General features: G+C 36.6%; 1 protein-coding gene across 1 annotated transcript; it reads left to right on the top strand.

Annotated features, from left to right (window-relative positions):
* On the top strand, positions 1 to 12,506 carry LOC141647831 (beta-glucuronosyltransferase GlcAT14A-like). Its single transcript, XM_074456181.1, has 5 exons — positions 1 to 70; positions 767 to 1,883; positions 9,648 to 9,726; positions 9,814 to 9,929; positions 11,587 to 12,506. The coding sequence occupies exons 2-5, from the start codon at positions 1,262 to 1,264 to the stop codon at positions 12,102 to 12,104; spliced, it is 1,335 nt and encodes a 444-aa protein (XP_074312282.1). The 5' UTR covers positions 1 to 70; positions 767 to 1,261; the 3' UTR covers positions 12,105 to 12,506.
* Positions 12,507 to 13,969: the final 1,463 nt, after the last annotated feature.

Raw genomic sequence — 13,969 nt, forward strand, 5'->3', positions numbered from 1 at the left:
CTCTCTTCTCTACTCTTCAGTCTTCTCTCCCCCACGTTTGGGGCAACCTGATTTAATAATAAATACGAATGTTTTTCCAAAATGGGGTTTAATAACAAACAAATTGACGAAATGGGGTGACTTTGAAAGTAATTACCAAAAATGGGTCCACGTAGGCTCGGTTTTGGTGGAGTTAGGTTCCGGATTATAGTCGCTTAGCCGGACAACGATTTGAGTTGAAAACGCTCACCCGGTGAGCGACTTAATAGTATTTTTGGGAAAAAAAAAAAAAACTAATATTGCATTATGAAGGAATCGAACCCGCGTCAAACTCTTTGAACAATCACCTCGACCACCAGAACGAAAGTTATCTCTTGATTATTTAAAGCGCTTGAAAGATGATAAACGCAGTATAAAATAAGACCAGCGATTACGAGTACAAGAATAAATAAATTGCTGCGCTAATTACAGCATAAGTCTCCGCCTGGTACAGTGGTTAGTGGATTATTAATATAATTGTCAACCCCCATGGGTTCGATTCCTGTTAGGATCATTTTTCTATTATTTTTTTTTTTTTTTTTTGCAAAATAGTGTAGTCGCTGGGCCCCTAAGCGACTTGGGCTAAAATAGCTGGCCCTTAAAAGCAACTGTAATTTCATGTCACCCAACACGTAGTCGCTTAGCGGGAAAGCGACTTGAATACAAGTATAGGTTCGGGTGTGACGTGGACCCATTTTGAGTAATAACTTTCAACAAAACCCTATTGTGCTAATTTTTTTTGTTTTAGACTACCATTTTATCATCCTTCTATTTCGCTTTCCTTACAAGTTTCCACATGAAAGTTTCCTTTACAGTGTGTATATTTACCCATTTTACTTTTTTTAACCCCTTGTTTTTGTATTATGATTAGATCTAATAAAAAGTCTTTAGGTTTGTTCTTTCATAATTGTTGTCAGATTTGTACTCCTTTCTCATACTGTTTTTGTTGGGTTTTGAATCTCTTCTGAGGACATCAAAGTTACTTGAATGAATCGACTTGGGTCAATTTATTTTTTGTGATTTTGGAAGATCCTAGTTGTGCAAGAGAGCTTAAATTATTATACTACTAGTAATTTCAGCTTATTCAAAGATATATGTGGATTAATGCTTGGTTTTTGGCGGCGTTGGATGAATGTCTAAGTTGTTTCATGGTTTCAGAAATTGGATTGCAATTGAATTCGTTGAATAAATGATAAGCTAGCTGGTTATTCTTCTATTTACTTGTTTTATTTACTTGTTCTTAATGGCTATGAGGAAGAATGTGAATCCACATTCCAATAGGATGTTTAGTGATAGGAAGTGGTTAATTCCCTTCATTACGAGTTTGTTCGTCTCCCTCACTCTTGTGCTAGCTGCTTTATTCGGGGTATATTCACCTAATTATGATGAGGATGCAGCATCACAGTTGGATGCTTTAGCGATTTCAGAATCTCAACAACAACAACAACACACTGATACCTATTATGTAGAAGATGATATCAACAGATCTTTAGATTCAACACGGAATTCGAATCATGATCCACCACGGTTTGCTTATCTTATTTCGGGTACCAAGGGTGATAGTCATAGAATCATGAGAGTTTTGCAGGCGGTTTATCATCCTAGAAATCAATATGTTCTGCACATGGATTTTGAATCTCCTCCCAGGGAAAGATTGGACTTGACGATGTCTGTCAAGGGTGATCCCACTTTTCGTCAAGTGGAGAATGTGCGCGTCATGGATAAATCAAATTTAGTAACTTATAAAGGCCCAACTATGGTTGCCTCTACTCTGCAAGCTATTTCTATTTTGCTGAGAGAGAGTTTGAACTGGGACTGGTTTATCAACCTCAGCGCTTCAGATTATCCTCTCATGACCCAAGATGGTTAGTTCACTACTTCCTTAGTTGCTTTTTATTCTTCATACTTGAATTCCTGATTAGATTTCAGCATTATGTTTGCTGCTAACTCTTTTTAATCGATGCTTTCTATTCGGTAACCTTTCAAGCAATTTTGAGGCCCTAGCTATTGTCCTTGACATGTTGAAATTATGTTAAAAAGAAAGCTATTTTCAAGGTCTATGTTGATCTTGTGGTTAAAAAAGAAAGCTAGTTGTGTGTTGTCATTTTTTGTTTGGATTAGCCAGTTCCTGACTATTGACTTTGGAAATCAGCAACAGCTCACATTTCAACTCTATCTTGTATAACTGTAATCCTTAATTATTAAGAGAAACAACCATCGCTTGTAGCAAAGCTCTTTTTATCATGTACTCGCTACTTAATAAGATAACATTAGTTTTTCTACATGGTACCTCGTGTTATTACATTTTAAGAAAAATAGTACCTCTTAGTTTACCTAATAACCCTCAGGCGTGGCATGCCCAATCGTTAAATGCTCTTCAATTTTTCCATTAATTCACAACTTTTCACCACCCTCATCTCTTCATCTAACACTCTTCATCTTCTTCCCCCAACTCTTCATCTTTTTCATCCATCAATATTCATCTTCTGTCAACCTTAACTCATAAAGACTATTAAAAAGACGTTTACCTTTTCTCTGTAGCCCACCCCATTTTCTTTCATTTTCCAGGAAATTTGGGTACATTAACCAGAAATGTGTCAAAAAAAAATCCATCTTTTTTAGTTATATACTTACACCTTTATAATAGATGAAAACTTTGTTCTTGATTGCGATTTGGATGACGTTAGTTATGTATTCAATTGCCGTTTACAACCCCTAATTGCTTCTCATTTAATCTCAGATACTGTATTTGTTACATCAACTTCTAATTAAATTGTTTCAGTTCTGATTTTGGGTTTCTTTCTTGGCATCTAATTGTGAATTTTTATTATAAAGGTTAGTAAAGATTGAATCTTTTGGGTGTGTTCAGAAATTTAAGCGTTAATTAAAAAAAAAAAAACCATTCACAATTTGTCCCCCAAAATCTTCATTTGCTTGAGAGTTCAGACATTGAAAATGAGGTTTGAAGAAAAAACAATGATGTGGAAGTGAAGGGGACTATGTGGGGGAGATGAATTGAATAATGGGCGAAGATGGTGAGGGAATAATATAAAGAAGATGAAGATGTGGGTGAACAAGATGACTATTGGTACATGAAGAGGTGAGGGGAAATTAATGGAAACATTGACGGAGATTTAACGGTTGGAGACGGCTGAGTGTTAATATGTAAACTCAGGGGTACCATGTACTCCCTCCATTTCACTAAGATCTTCTTGCTTGACTTTTAGGGTCTCCTTTCACCTTAGTGTTAAGCATTTATATATTACTTTTTCCTGGTTCAAATTATAATTTTCCGGAAAGTTGTAAAACATTGACCTCAAAAAGATAAATCGGACCGTAGCGAAATGGAGAGAGTATGCTTCTGAAAAGTGGGCTACCATGTAGGAAATGTAAAACACGAGGGCACCTTATAGAAAAACTCTAACAAGACATTAAGGAACCCTTTTTCATGTACAAGTACTTTTGTGGCCTAAAGCTAGTAAAGCCAACCACCTTTAGCGATGCTATTTCGATCTTGTCAAATATCACATACTACATGCCTACATGACTACCAAATTATGAGAAATAATAAGAGCAGCCGTCCTCCATGGAAGATACAATTACCCTCCTTTACAAACCATCTTAGTCTCGTAAAACTCAATTATATTCTCATTTGCCTTTGACCTTTTACCCCGAATTTTTTATTATGCACAATATTATAGATGATGTCATCATATGGTGCATAACAACTCCCTTTACTGTATTATACCTTATCAAACTATCATTAATTTCCATCAATTGTACAATAGTTTTCAGTTGATTCATTTTTCATCTTACCACTTGTTACATAATTGGATTTTTTTTGGTGTTATTTCTTCTTAACCATTCTTGTTTTGAACTTTTGATTGTTTAAGATGATGTGGCAAGATGAAATTATGCTTCACTCTAATTATGGAAAATGGAGTAAATTTGTGTAACTACCCCTGTGGCCTTGTATATTCGTCCGCGTCATGAATGCTAGAAACCATCCCCCTTATACTAAAAGAATAAGTGATCTCTAAAATTTCCCGCCTAAATGAATTTACCTGTAATTGGGCTTTCATTATATCATATCTATAATTGGGCTTTTATCATATCATATCTGTAATTAGGCTTCCATTATTTTATTATAACTACAACTGGATTATACTGAACTTTCTATTTTCCACCGATTAATACAAAACATTACTAATAATAAATTTTACAATTAAATTTCAAATTGAGTTAAATATCAGTTGTATAATTGTTATTTTCTTTAATATTCCTATCTAAAAAACCGCGCACTCGCGCGGGATCTATACTAGTTATATATATTCATCAAATAACTAGTAACTTAATGAATACATTAGGTGCCGACGACTAGGATGGTGGCATGGTACATGTATGTAGGGGAGACCAAACTGGACCAAACTAGGTGGACCGAAGATCAAACTAAGGAAAAAAGGTGTACCGAAGACCGAAGCATATTTACATTGGTCTAGACCGCCGGGGGGGACCATATATATGACCTGATCGGACCCGACCAAATTTAGTTTTCATTACAAATGTGTTGAATAAACAATAACTTACGTGATATGTTAAATCCATTTTCCAGAATAATGGTAAAGATAGTTCATGTGAATTATAACTACCATTAAATTAACCAAAATCTAAACCTTTCTAAAAACACATGTATTTCATATTATAGTACATACAAAGTAATATAGTTTGGAAAGTAGTTCGGTGTGCTGTTTGGTCCGGTCCTACAGAAATAACAAACTGACATATACTGACGGACAATGGACCGGACCAAATCAAGTATGAACCCGACCAAGTTGTGGACGAAATGTACGGTCCAGACCACCGAGTGAACAACCCTACATTTATACTAGTATGCAGAGGCGGATCTTCCCTTTACAGGGCCATGGTCGTTCCCTGCTTGCCTTTCACCAATATGAAACCCGAGTTTAAATGAATTGCTAGCTCTTGTTGCGTTTGGCTTATGGAAATTGTATCCAACGTACACTTTCCAACTAGACCCACGCTATAATCACTAAAGAAAGGAAATTAAATCATTGTCTATTTTATCTTCACGTCTTGGTGCTTCTACACATCTTTAAGTTTCTATTTTACTCAAAAGAGGTAATTATTACTCCCTTCGTCTCACACTAAGGTTCACATTTTCATTTGTAGGCTACCCTCGAATAAGGTTCACCCTTTGCTTTATTCCTTATCTAGTCTATTATCTCTGTTGTTTGTGGTTAGTTTGATTTGTGGTCCAAGATATTTCATAGCATGCCTTCTCCTCCATGCATTCATGTAACTTCATTAGCTCATGAATTTATTACTATCCAAGATGTCCATTTATTTGATTAGAGTTTTAAGAGTTTGTAAAAGCTACTCCCTCCATTCAACTCCACAAGGCTATTATCTCTTTTGCACACTATTCACAAGCGGATATTCAACTTCAATTTTCTCTCGATACATAAGTGAAAATATATTCATGTGAGATCTTATTTGATTCGTCTTTAAGAGTACATTAAAAATATCTAACTTTTATAATTTTTGCAAATACGTAATTAAAGATATTTGCCGAGTAAAAGTCGCGTTGGCAAACGTGATAAAGCATAATGGCCTTGTGGAGTTGAATGGAGGGAGTAGAAATCAAATTCTACGAGGGATAGTTTCATAATAAACTTATCAAAACAATCCATAGTAGGCAAGTCTTTCGGCCTCATTTTTTATTAGACTTGTTGCCGAGTGAAATTTTTAGTCGAATCTGATGGCCTTACATCATACTAATGTGAGATAGATTTTCCGGGGACAAAGTATGAAAAGAAAAGCGTAAATAATGTGTTTGAAACAAAGTCACAATATTATTTGAAGAAAGGTAAACATAAAACCATGATCGTGTATTTGAAAGGTCATATTGGAGGTTAATAATGGGAAACACTTTAACATTATGATTTGTATGTTAGTATGTGTAGTTTATAATCTTAATTTATCTTTATTGTTGTTTACATCTTCTAAAATTATTTCCCATGTTTTTGTGCTTCTAGTTAAACAAATACATTTTTTATCAAATAATTTCACTTGTTCATGCTAGATAGAAATTGCTCCCATTTTATTGGTAATCCAATATAATTAAGTAACTAACTCATGGGAATGGATGAGGTGAGGCAATTTATCATTGAACTATGCAAATATTGATGTTAGTATTCCTCATTTAGCAACGTAGTATGTTTTCTAACATAATAGAAGATTTTCCCTTTTTCTCGAGAAACGGTATTTTGTATTTATCTACAGTTTAGATTATCCCCTCTTGGAAAAAATTTTTAGGTCCGCCACTGGTTATATGCATAGTGCATGTAGCTAAGTAGTAGATTTACCTATCAAGGATTAATTACAATCCTGTGTAGAGATAATGCATTTGATTTATGTTTGTTCTCAAGTTTGTCATAGTGGATCCTATGTGTAACTGGTACTTTGATACTTTGAATAGTATTGTACAAGAGAAGTGTACTCTCTACCAATAATAAGATAATAAGTGTTGTGTTTGGTTTCCTTCAAAGTAGTATGAGCGAAACGGCAGGCAGTGGTTCCTAGGTTTGTACTTCTTGTGTGTGTGTTATGTGTTCTTCCTAAACTAGTACTCATGAGCATGGTTTAAAATCACGGTATCGGTTGCGGTAAAGGTGTCGTGGAATCGTCATCGCTGTTACAGGAGTGATTTTTATTTTACAAGCTTTTGTAGATATTTCATACTCCCTCCAATCCGATCCATTGGTGGTCTTCGAGGCAACAATTTAACCGTATTTTTCTTCATTTATACACGACATTTTTCTAAAAAAAAAAATATATTTTTATGATACGACTTTTTCATTGCAAATCCAAATATGTTAGTTTCGGTTTTCAAGGTTTCATAGTTTTTTCGGAATTTATGATCAAAATTTTCCAATTTTGACCTCCTAAAAGTAAATGTTACCAATGGATTGGATTGGAGGGAGTATAAAGTTACGATTAATTCTATTTTTAATAATTAATTTAACCAATGCTATACAACTTTTAAAGAGCTTTTCATTACAAAATTTGGCCTCTATGAATTACAACTCGTTCATCTCGGGTTCATCGCAGACCGTAGACCGTATCGGACCGAGTTCGCCGTTACACTTTATAAATTGGTCATATCGACCGATATTTTCCAATTTTTAATTTACCGGTACATCTCCGGATATCTCGTGTCGGCCGCCTCCGATACCGATACAAGGGCGATACGATATGTCTCGGTCAAGATTTTAAACCTTGCTCATGAGACTATTGATAGGGGATTATGGCATACACTATGGTTATACAAATTACTTTATTATTCCCTTTCATTTGCTTTTCTTTTTTACGCGAAGGTCAAATTTCCTAATATTTGGTATCAAAGGTAAGGTTAGTTGTTTCTTTTTGTGAGGAGCATATAAATGCCTTGCCAAGAGGAGATTTTGTATTTTAGATTTTGTACTAATGAATGATGCTAAATTTGACGTTCTTTCCTTCGTCGAGAAAATGATTTTCGTGATAAGGAGTCAGGATATGGTGGTGCATCAAAATATCAGTGAACTTCTTGAAGCTGCTAAATATGTTAATTTAAGAAAATGCGAAGTGAGCATGTAGTAAGCTTAATTTGGTTGTAGTTTGCTACCAAAAGTATGATATAACTTTCTTCACGACACAGCTTCAAAGGTTTTGATGAAAATGTTTAAGGGCATCTGTGTGTTAAAGTCTCTCGCAAATCTCTAGTGCTTGCGATGGGAGCCATAGGAACTTTGCATGGAGGAGGGAATGAAAGGTCCGAGATAATAAACCGTTTCAATCAATTAGCGTGCCACCTGCGAAGTGTAAATGATAAGGTCTTGGATTAGATTAAAGTCCTGTTGTTTGCTTCACTAGCAAAACTATTAACCCATACTCTAGATATTATTTGTGGACAGGGAAAAGATTTCCTTGGATGAAGCAGCCACTATGTGAAGGATAATATATGATCCCATAGTTAATAGCTATGTTTCAAAGTCCAGCTAAAGCACTGGTCAGGAAGAGTTATTAGGGGGAAGGGACCCATCAAGAAAATGAGATTGTCTTAGGGATCATGACAAAGGGGCATCAGTGAAAAGAAGTGTTACAATTGTGGCGACAAAAGACATGTATAAGGGTGTTCTCAAATGAGAGAAGACTAAAGAAATAACTGGGATTCAATGAAGACAGAATCAGCACCTTTCTTGCTTAGATTGTCTCCACAGATAATGATCACCACCGTTTTCTAGGCATGAGTGGTGATGTTGACTATGCATCAATGTAGGTGAACTTTCTGCCTCGGTGCAAGTATGTCTAGACGTAGTCATGATCAGCACCTTCAAAGAAATTAGGGTGTGTTTGGATTGAGGGATTTGGAGGGAAAAAAAAGGGAGGGAGAGTACGGGATTTAAAATCCCTTGTTTGGATAGCAAATGAGGGTGGAGGGAAATGGAGGGAGAGAGATTTGAAGGGATCCAATTTTCCTCCTACAAGCCTAATCAAAATCTCTCCACAATAGGCAAGATCTGGAGGGAAATTGTATCCAAACACCCACACTCCATTCCCCCTCCCCTTCTCTTCTCTCCCTTTCCCTTCCCTCCTTCCCCCTCCCCTTCCTTTACCTCCATTTTTGCTATCCAAACACACCCTTAGGGTGTGTTTGGATTGAAAGATTTGGAGGGAAAAGAAAGGGAGGGAGAATAGGGGATTTAAAATCCCCTGTTTGGATAGCAAATGAGGGTGGAGGGAAATGGAGGGGGAGTGATTTGGAGGGATTCAATTTTCCTCCTCCAAGCCTAATCAAAATCTCTCCACAATAGGCAAGATTTGGAGGGAAATTGTATCCAAGCACCCACTCCCCATTCCTCCTCCTCTTCCCTTCTCTCACTTTCCCTTCCCTCCTTCCCCCTCCCCTCTCTTTCCCTCCACTTTTGCTATCCAAACACACCCTTACTGTTCGCCTGAATAGAGTGAGATTTTCATGCTCCAAAATGTGGGGAATGTTATATTTGCAAGAAAAATAATATGTATGATGGTATATGTATGAGAGGATTATTGATGTATATGTGTAGCGATGATGCACCAAGCGTATGTATGCATCTCTAGAATATTATCGAATATACTTATTTATCGGATTAATTATTAATTATATAATAAAGGGGTATTTTAAGTGAGACTGTAGTCTTGTAGTAGAGAGGCGCAGCCACAATTAACTCGCTACTGTGTAAAGTTCAATATGAGATACGGGTTATACTCTTTCCATCTCAGACACATCTCCTTTGACTTTACGAGTCTTTAAGATGACACTCTGAGATTACTTTACGTATTTATATTCCTGTATGTTGTGAATTTTTTTAATAGATGTAAATATTCAGTATCGTATTTCTTGGAACTTGGCCGAAAAGTCAAATTTGAAGTTTAGTACAAGATGGAGAGAGTAGTAAAATATATCCACTGTATCCAAATATTCTACATTACTTTTCTTGTCCCCATAGTAATTTGTAGATGTTCTAAGCTTGCTGTTTTGCAGCAGAAGTATGGAATTTTGTCTAATATTTGATGGTTTCATTGTGCAGATATACTTCATGTCTTCTCCAATTTGTCACGGAATCTCAATTTTATTGAACATATGCCTATGGTAGCTGGGTGGAAACTGTGAGTATGCTTTCTGTAGGAACTCTTTCATTGACCTTTTCATCATTGGCTCTTAAGTCTTAATTATAAAAACACATCAAACTGCAGGAACCAAAGGGCTAGACCCATTGTTGTTGATCCTGGGCTGTACTTGTCCAAAAAATATGATCTCGCCCATACTACCCAACGTCGATCTCTCCCCACTGCATTCAATTTATTTACTGGTATGTATCACAGAAATTTTATACTACTATGAGTAAATTCAAAACTTCTCTTAGTTAATTAGGTCTTTTTATTAGCTTCATAACATGTCAGCAGATGGCTAAATTATCATTCTAGTTGTGTGTCCAATTTCTATCTGAGGAAGCTTTCATGATATGTTACTCGAAGGAATAATTTACAGGGCACATGAGGAAAAATTAGAAATGTCGCTTAACCATGTAGTTATTGTGAGAGAACCATCTCAACAAAAAGTCAATGCTGGTTGATAGACTTCATTGATGGTTTCATACCTGTACACACCCCCTCATGCGAAGGTCTGGTCAGTAGTGATATACCTTAATAGGTGTAGACATCACTTTGGAAGCTAAAACTTCTGATGCCAACAAACTAAGATTTAAGTATGAGAAAACTCATGTTCTACCAAAATGTATGAATATATATTCCGTATTTAACCATTTTTCAAACGTTTGCTACTGAGAAGTGGGTGGCGACTAGTTTATGTTGTCAATTTTAAAAGGAGTATTTCAACTTAGATTGTCTCACTAAAGACCGACGAATTAATCAACATGAATACAGACGCACAACGGTCCATACTGAATAAACTCCACCAGACGCCTTTCACCCTTCCACACCATACATCTTACTCCTATAATTAACTCACAAAAATGGCAGAATCATCATCATTCACAGAAAACCCAACTACCTGAACAAGAACCCTACTCCCAATTTCCTCTTATTCTAACCTCAACACACAACATAACTGATAATTCCAGTTTCACAGATTCAATTAAATACCCCAAATAATGGCCAACTCCCGCGTAATCTCATCTGGCGCAATTCTTTTCTGTGGGTTTCAAGTTTCATCTGCTAGTGAATTCAACGACGTCGTTGAGGCGTTTGGGTTCAATGAACTTCCCTATGTTTGAGGCGCTGCTCCGAGGATGGTCGTGTTTTTATTGCTAATGAATCTCCACCTGATCACAAACTCCCTTTTCAGCATGAAATGGCTGAATTCTTTTTCTAAAGTCTTACGAAAATGAATGTGTGTTTGTACTTTGTTGACAATATTTATTTCATCGAGAACATAAATATTTGTGTAAAACCATCTTTCATTAGTAGTAGGGTATAGTCACAAACCATTTTTTTAAGTTTCTAGTGTCATACGTAAGATGTTTTTTTTTCCACCATAGAGTATTAGTTACTGAAAATGTCTTGGCCTAGTTCTTGGTTGAAAATTTGAATCCACTGTGACTTGTTTTTAGAATCATTAGGCATCGTCGCCTGGATGTATGGTTGGGTTTAACTACAGGCAAAATATTGTAACTTTCATTCTCTTTTACTCTGCTATATGATTGAGCAACCGCCAACCATATAAGGAGAGGCGTAGGCACATGTCCTTGCTGATGCAGTCATTGGTAAATTATACTCCGTGTTTAAGAATAGGTACGAAATCACCCAGCATCAAAACTGTGATTAGCTCCCTTACACCAAAAGAAGTAGAGGAATACCTTTTGTCCTAATTGGGGGAAAGATGTTTACTTCTCTCTCTCTTGAAAAGAGTTCGACTGCTAATTCAATGAGGCATAGTATTCTGGGCTACAATTTCCTGAAAGAAAACATATTACTATAGTTTTGACTTTTTTATTTTTATACTTGCAGGTTCAGCATGGGCAGTACTCACTCGATCATTTGTTGAATACTGTATATGGGGATGGGACAATTTCCCAAGAACAGCCCTACTCTACTTCACCAACTTCATCTCTTCCCCTGAAGGCTACTTTCATACTGTAATTTGCAACACTGAAAACTTCCGAAACACAGCAATAGGGCATGACCTTCATTATATTGCTTGGGACAGTCCTCCAAAACAACACCCTCGGGTTCTGTCTATGAAGGACTTTGACAAAATGGTTAAAAGTGGTGCTCTTTTTGCTCGTAAATTTGCACGTGATGATCTTGTCCTTGACAAAATTGACAGAGAGCTCTTAAACCGCACAAATAGATTTGCGCTAGGTGCATGGTGTACTGGAAGCTCTTCTAATGGAGCTGACCCTTGTTTGTTACGAGGTAACTATTCTGTTTTTAGTCCTGGGCCGGGAGTTGCTAGGCTTGAGAAGCTAATGAATACTTTGTTGTCCACTGAATTTCGGAATAAGCAATGTTCTTCAAGCCAATGACCCTTGCTTTATATTACTCGGGACTCGGTTACCAGTAATTTAGTATTCGACACATGTTTGTATCTAAGAGACGGACTCAGCTATTCTACAAAAAAAAAAACACTCATGATATTGGTTTAAAATGAAGTGTCTGAGGGCGAGTGACAATGCTTATAACGGAGTGTATTGGACGTTGGTACATGATGTAATACGAGGATTTAAGTAACGTAGGCCTCAAGGATTGTAGGGTGATCTATAGGACCAAAGTTGTCGATCCACTGATACATGTCTTGAACTGTAAATGCTTTGTATTCTGGGGGAATGTTCAAATTGAAAATGATGTAAAATATGAAAGTTTTGGATTGTACAATGATCGTATCAAACAACTGAAGATGCCAAGATGTTGGTCCATCTTTTTCTCCAGGGATCTAACGAGTTTCAGAATTAATCTGTGCGAATGTTCTTTAGTTTCCAGCGCATCATCATGTTATTTTATATTCACATCAACATGTCATACTCCTAAGAGAACAATTAAGAAACGAAATAATACTGCGTCTTTCTCATTTCATCTCAAACGTTTATTTATACAAATTATGGAACTAGGGTTGGCAACACACCAAGCCCATTAGATAACTTAAACAAATACCGTATGACTGGCTCAGACCAAAACAGGCAAAGCCAACTTGGTACAAAATGATATGGAATAGCTAGAATGTCCCTAAACACTCCATCATCTCTTGGATCATGAATAAGGGATTGAACATCAAGGAAAAACTATTCAAATTGGGATGTTGTACCCATGACAGGTGATACATTTGTGAGTGTGCTCCTGAAACTGTTCTTTAGTTGTGCTTAAGCGAGATTAGGAATAAATACGTGCGGATTGGGACTTCCCCGACAATCCAGCTCGCCCAAGCTGGCTTGTAGAACCTCCTTCTTGATAATCCCTGCCCTCCAACTCAGCTTGTGAAGCTCACCTAGCTCGCCCTAACTAGTATGTGGAGACCTCAAACCGGCCTTGTAATATGAGTCATTGGTCCTTGGTCCTTGGCATTCTCTTATTGCTAGTCTTCCAGGGTGTTGATTTGCCCTCGTTTATGCCTAAAATCGTGTCAAAATTGCCCTAATTGGCTTATTTGCTACAAAACCAATTAAAATGCACAAGATAACAAATACAAAGCAAATGACACCATAAATGACATTAATAAGCACAATTATCATGCAAAATGAGGTCGGTTAAGGAGTTAAAAGTGCGTAAATTGTAACCACATCAAATATCCGCAAAGTGAACCTTTACTCGTCCTCGAGTAAAGAGGTGACTAAGACTAGGACCTTTATTAAAACTAACCTAATAGTATATCCGATACAAGGCAATTAGCTTCGCCCTTTCAACTCACAACAAGACATTCAAGAGGTAGAATACCTTCTTCAAGGCAAATGAAGTCTTGCCAAAACTTCGATACATCCATCATATAAGCACACAAAATCAAATAGGATGCATCTACAAAATAATAGTCACTTTTCTCATCTAAGTGACGAAATCAACTAAAAGGGACCGATATGAGTGTGTATACTCCACTGTAGGCACTAGTTTTACGAAGTACTAAGTCTAAGATAATAGAAACAAGTCACCTCCAAATGCCGTTACACTAATATACTTTTGCCCTCAACTACTAAGGTGCTTCATCAAGGGCGATAAAGCGGAAATGGAATGTAGATCCCGTGACATTAGAAAACACTATAGGTTTGTGTGAATACCTTCTCTCACCTAGGTGAGAGGAAGGGTTGTCCCTCTTTACCAAGAAACCATAAATGAGTGAAACCATCTTGAAGATAAGGAAGAACATGATATCGTGAGTATCTATTGCTTGTTTTTTTGGATGTTT

Source organism: Silene latifolia, chromosome 3, assembly GCF_048544455.1.
Source record: "Silene latifolia isolate original U9 population chromosome 3, ASM4854445v1, whole genome shotgun sequence".
Taxonomy (NCBI): Eukaryota; Viridiplantae; Streptophyta; class Magnoliopsida; order Caryophyllales; family Caryophyllaceae; genus Silene; species Silene latifolia.

What these genes read in the sequence shown, in the direction of transcription:
- LOC141647831 (XM_074456181.1), top strand. Translation starts at nt 1,262, where the DNA reads ATGGCTATGAGGAAGAATGTGAATCCACATTCCAATAGGATGTTTAGT. An exon ending in TCCTCTCATGACCCAAGATG is followed by an intron (nt 1,884 to 9,647) that starts GTTAGTTCACTA and finishes TTCATTGTGCAG; the next exon opens with ATATACTTCATGTCTTCTCC. An exon ending in TGCATTCAATTTATTTACTG is followed by an intron (nt 9,930 to 11,586) that starts GTATGTATCACA and finishes TTATACTTGCAG; the next exon opens with GTTCAGCATGGGCAGTACTC.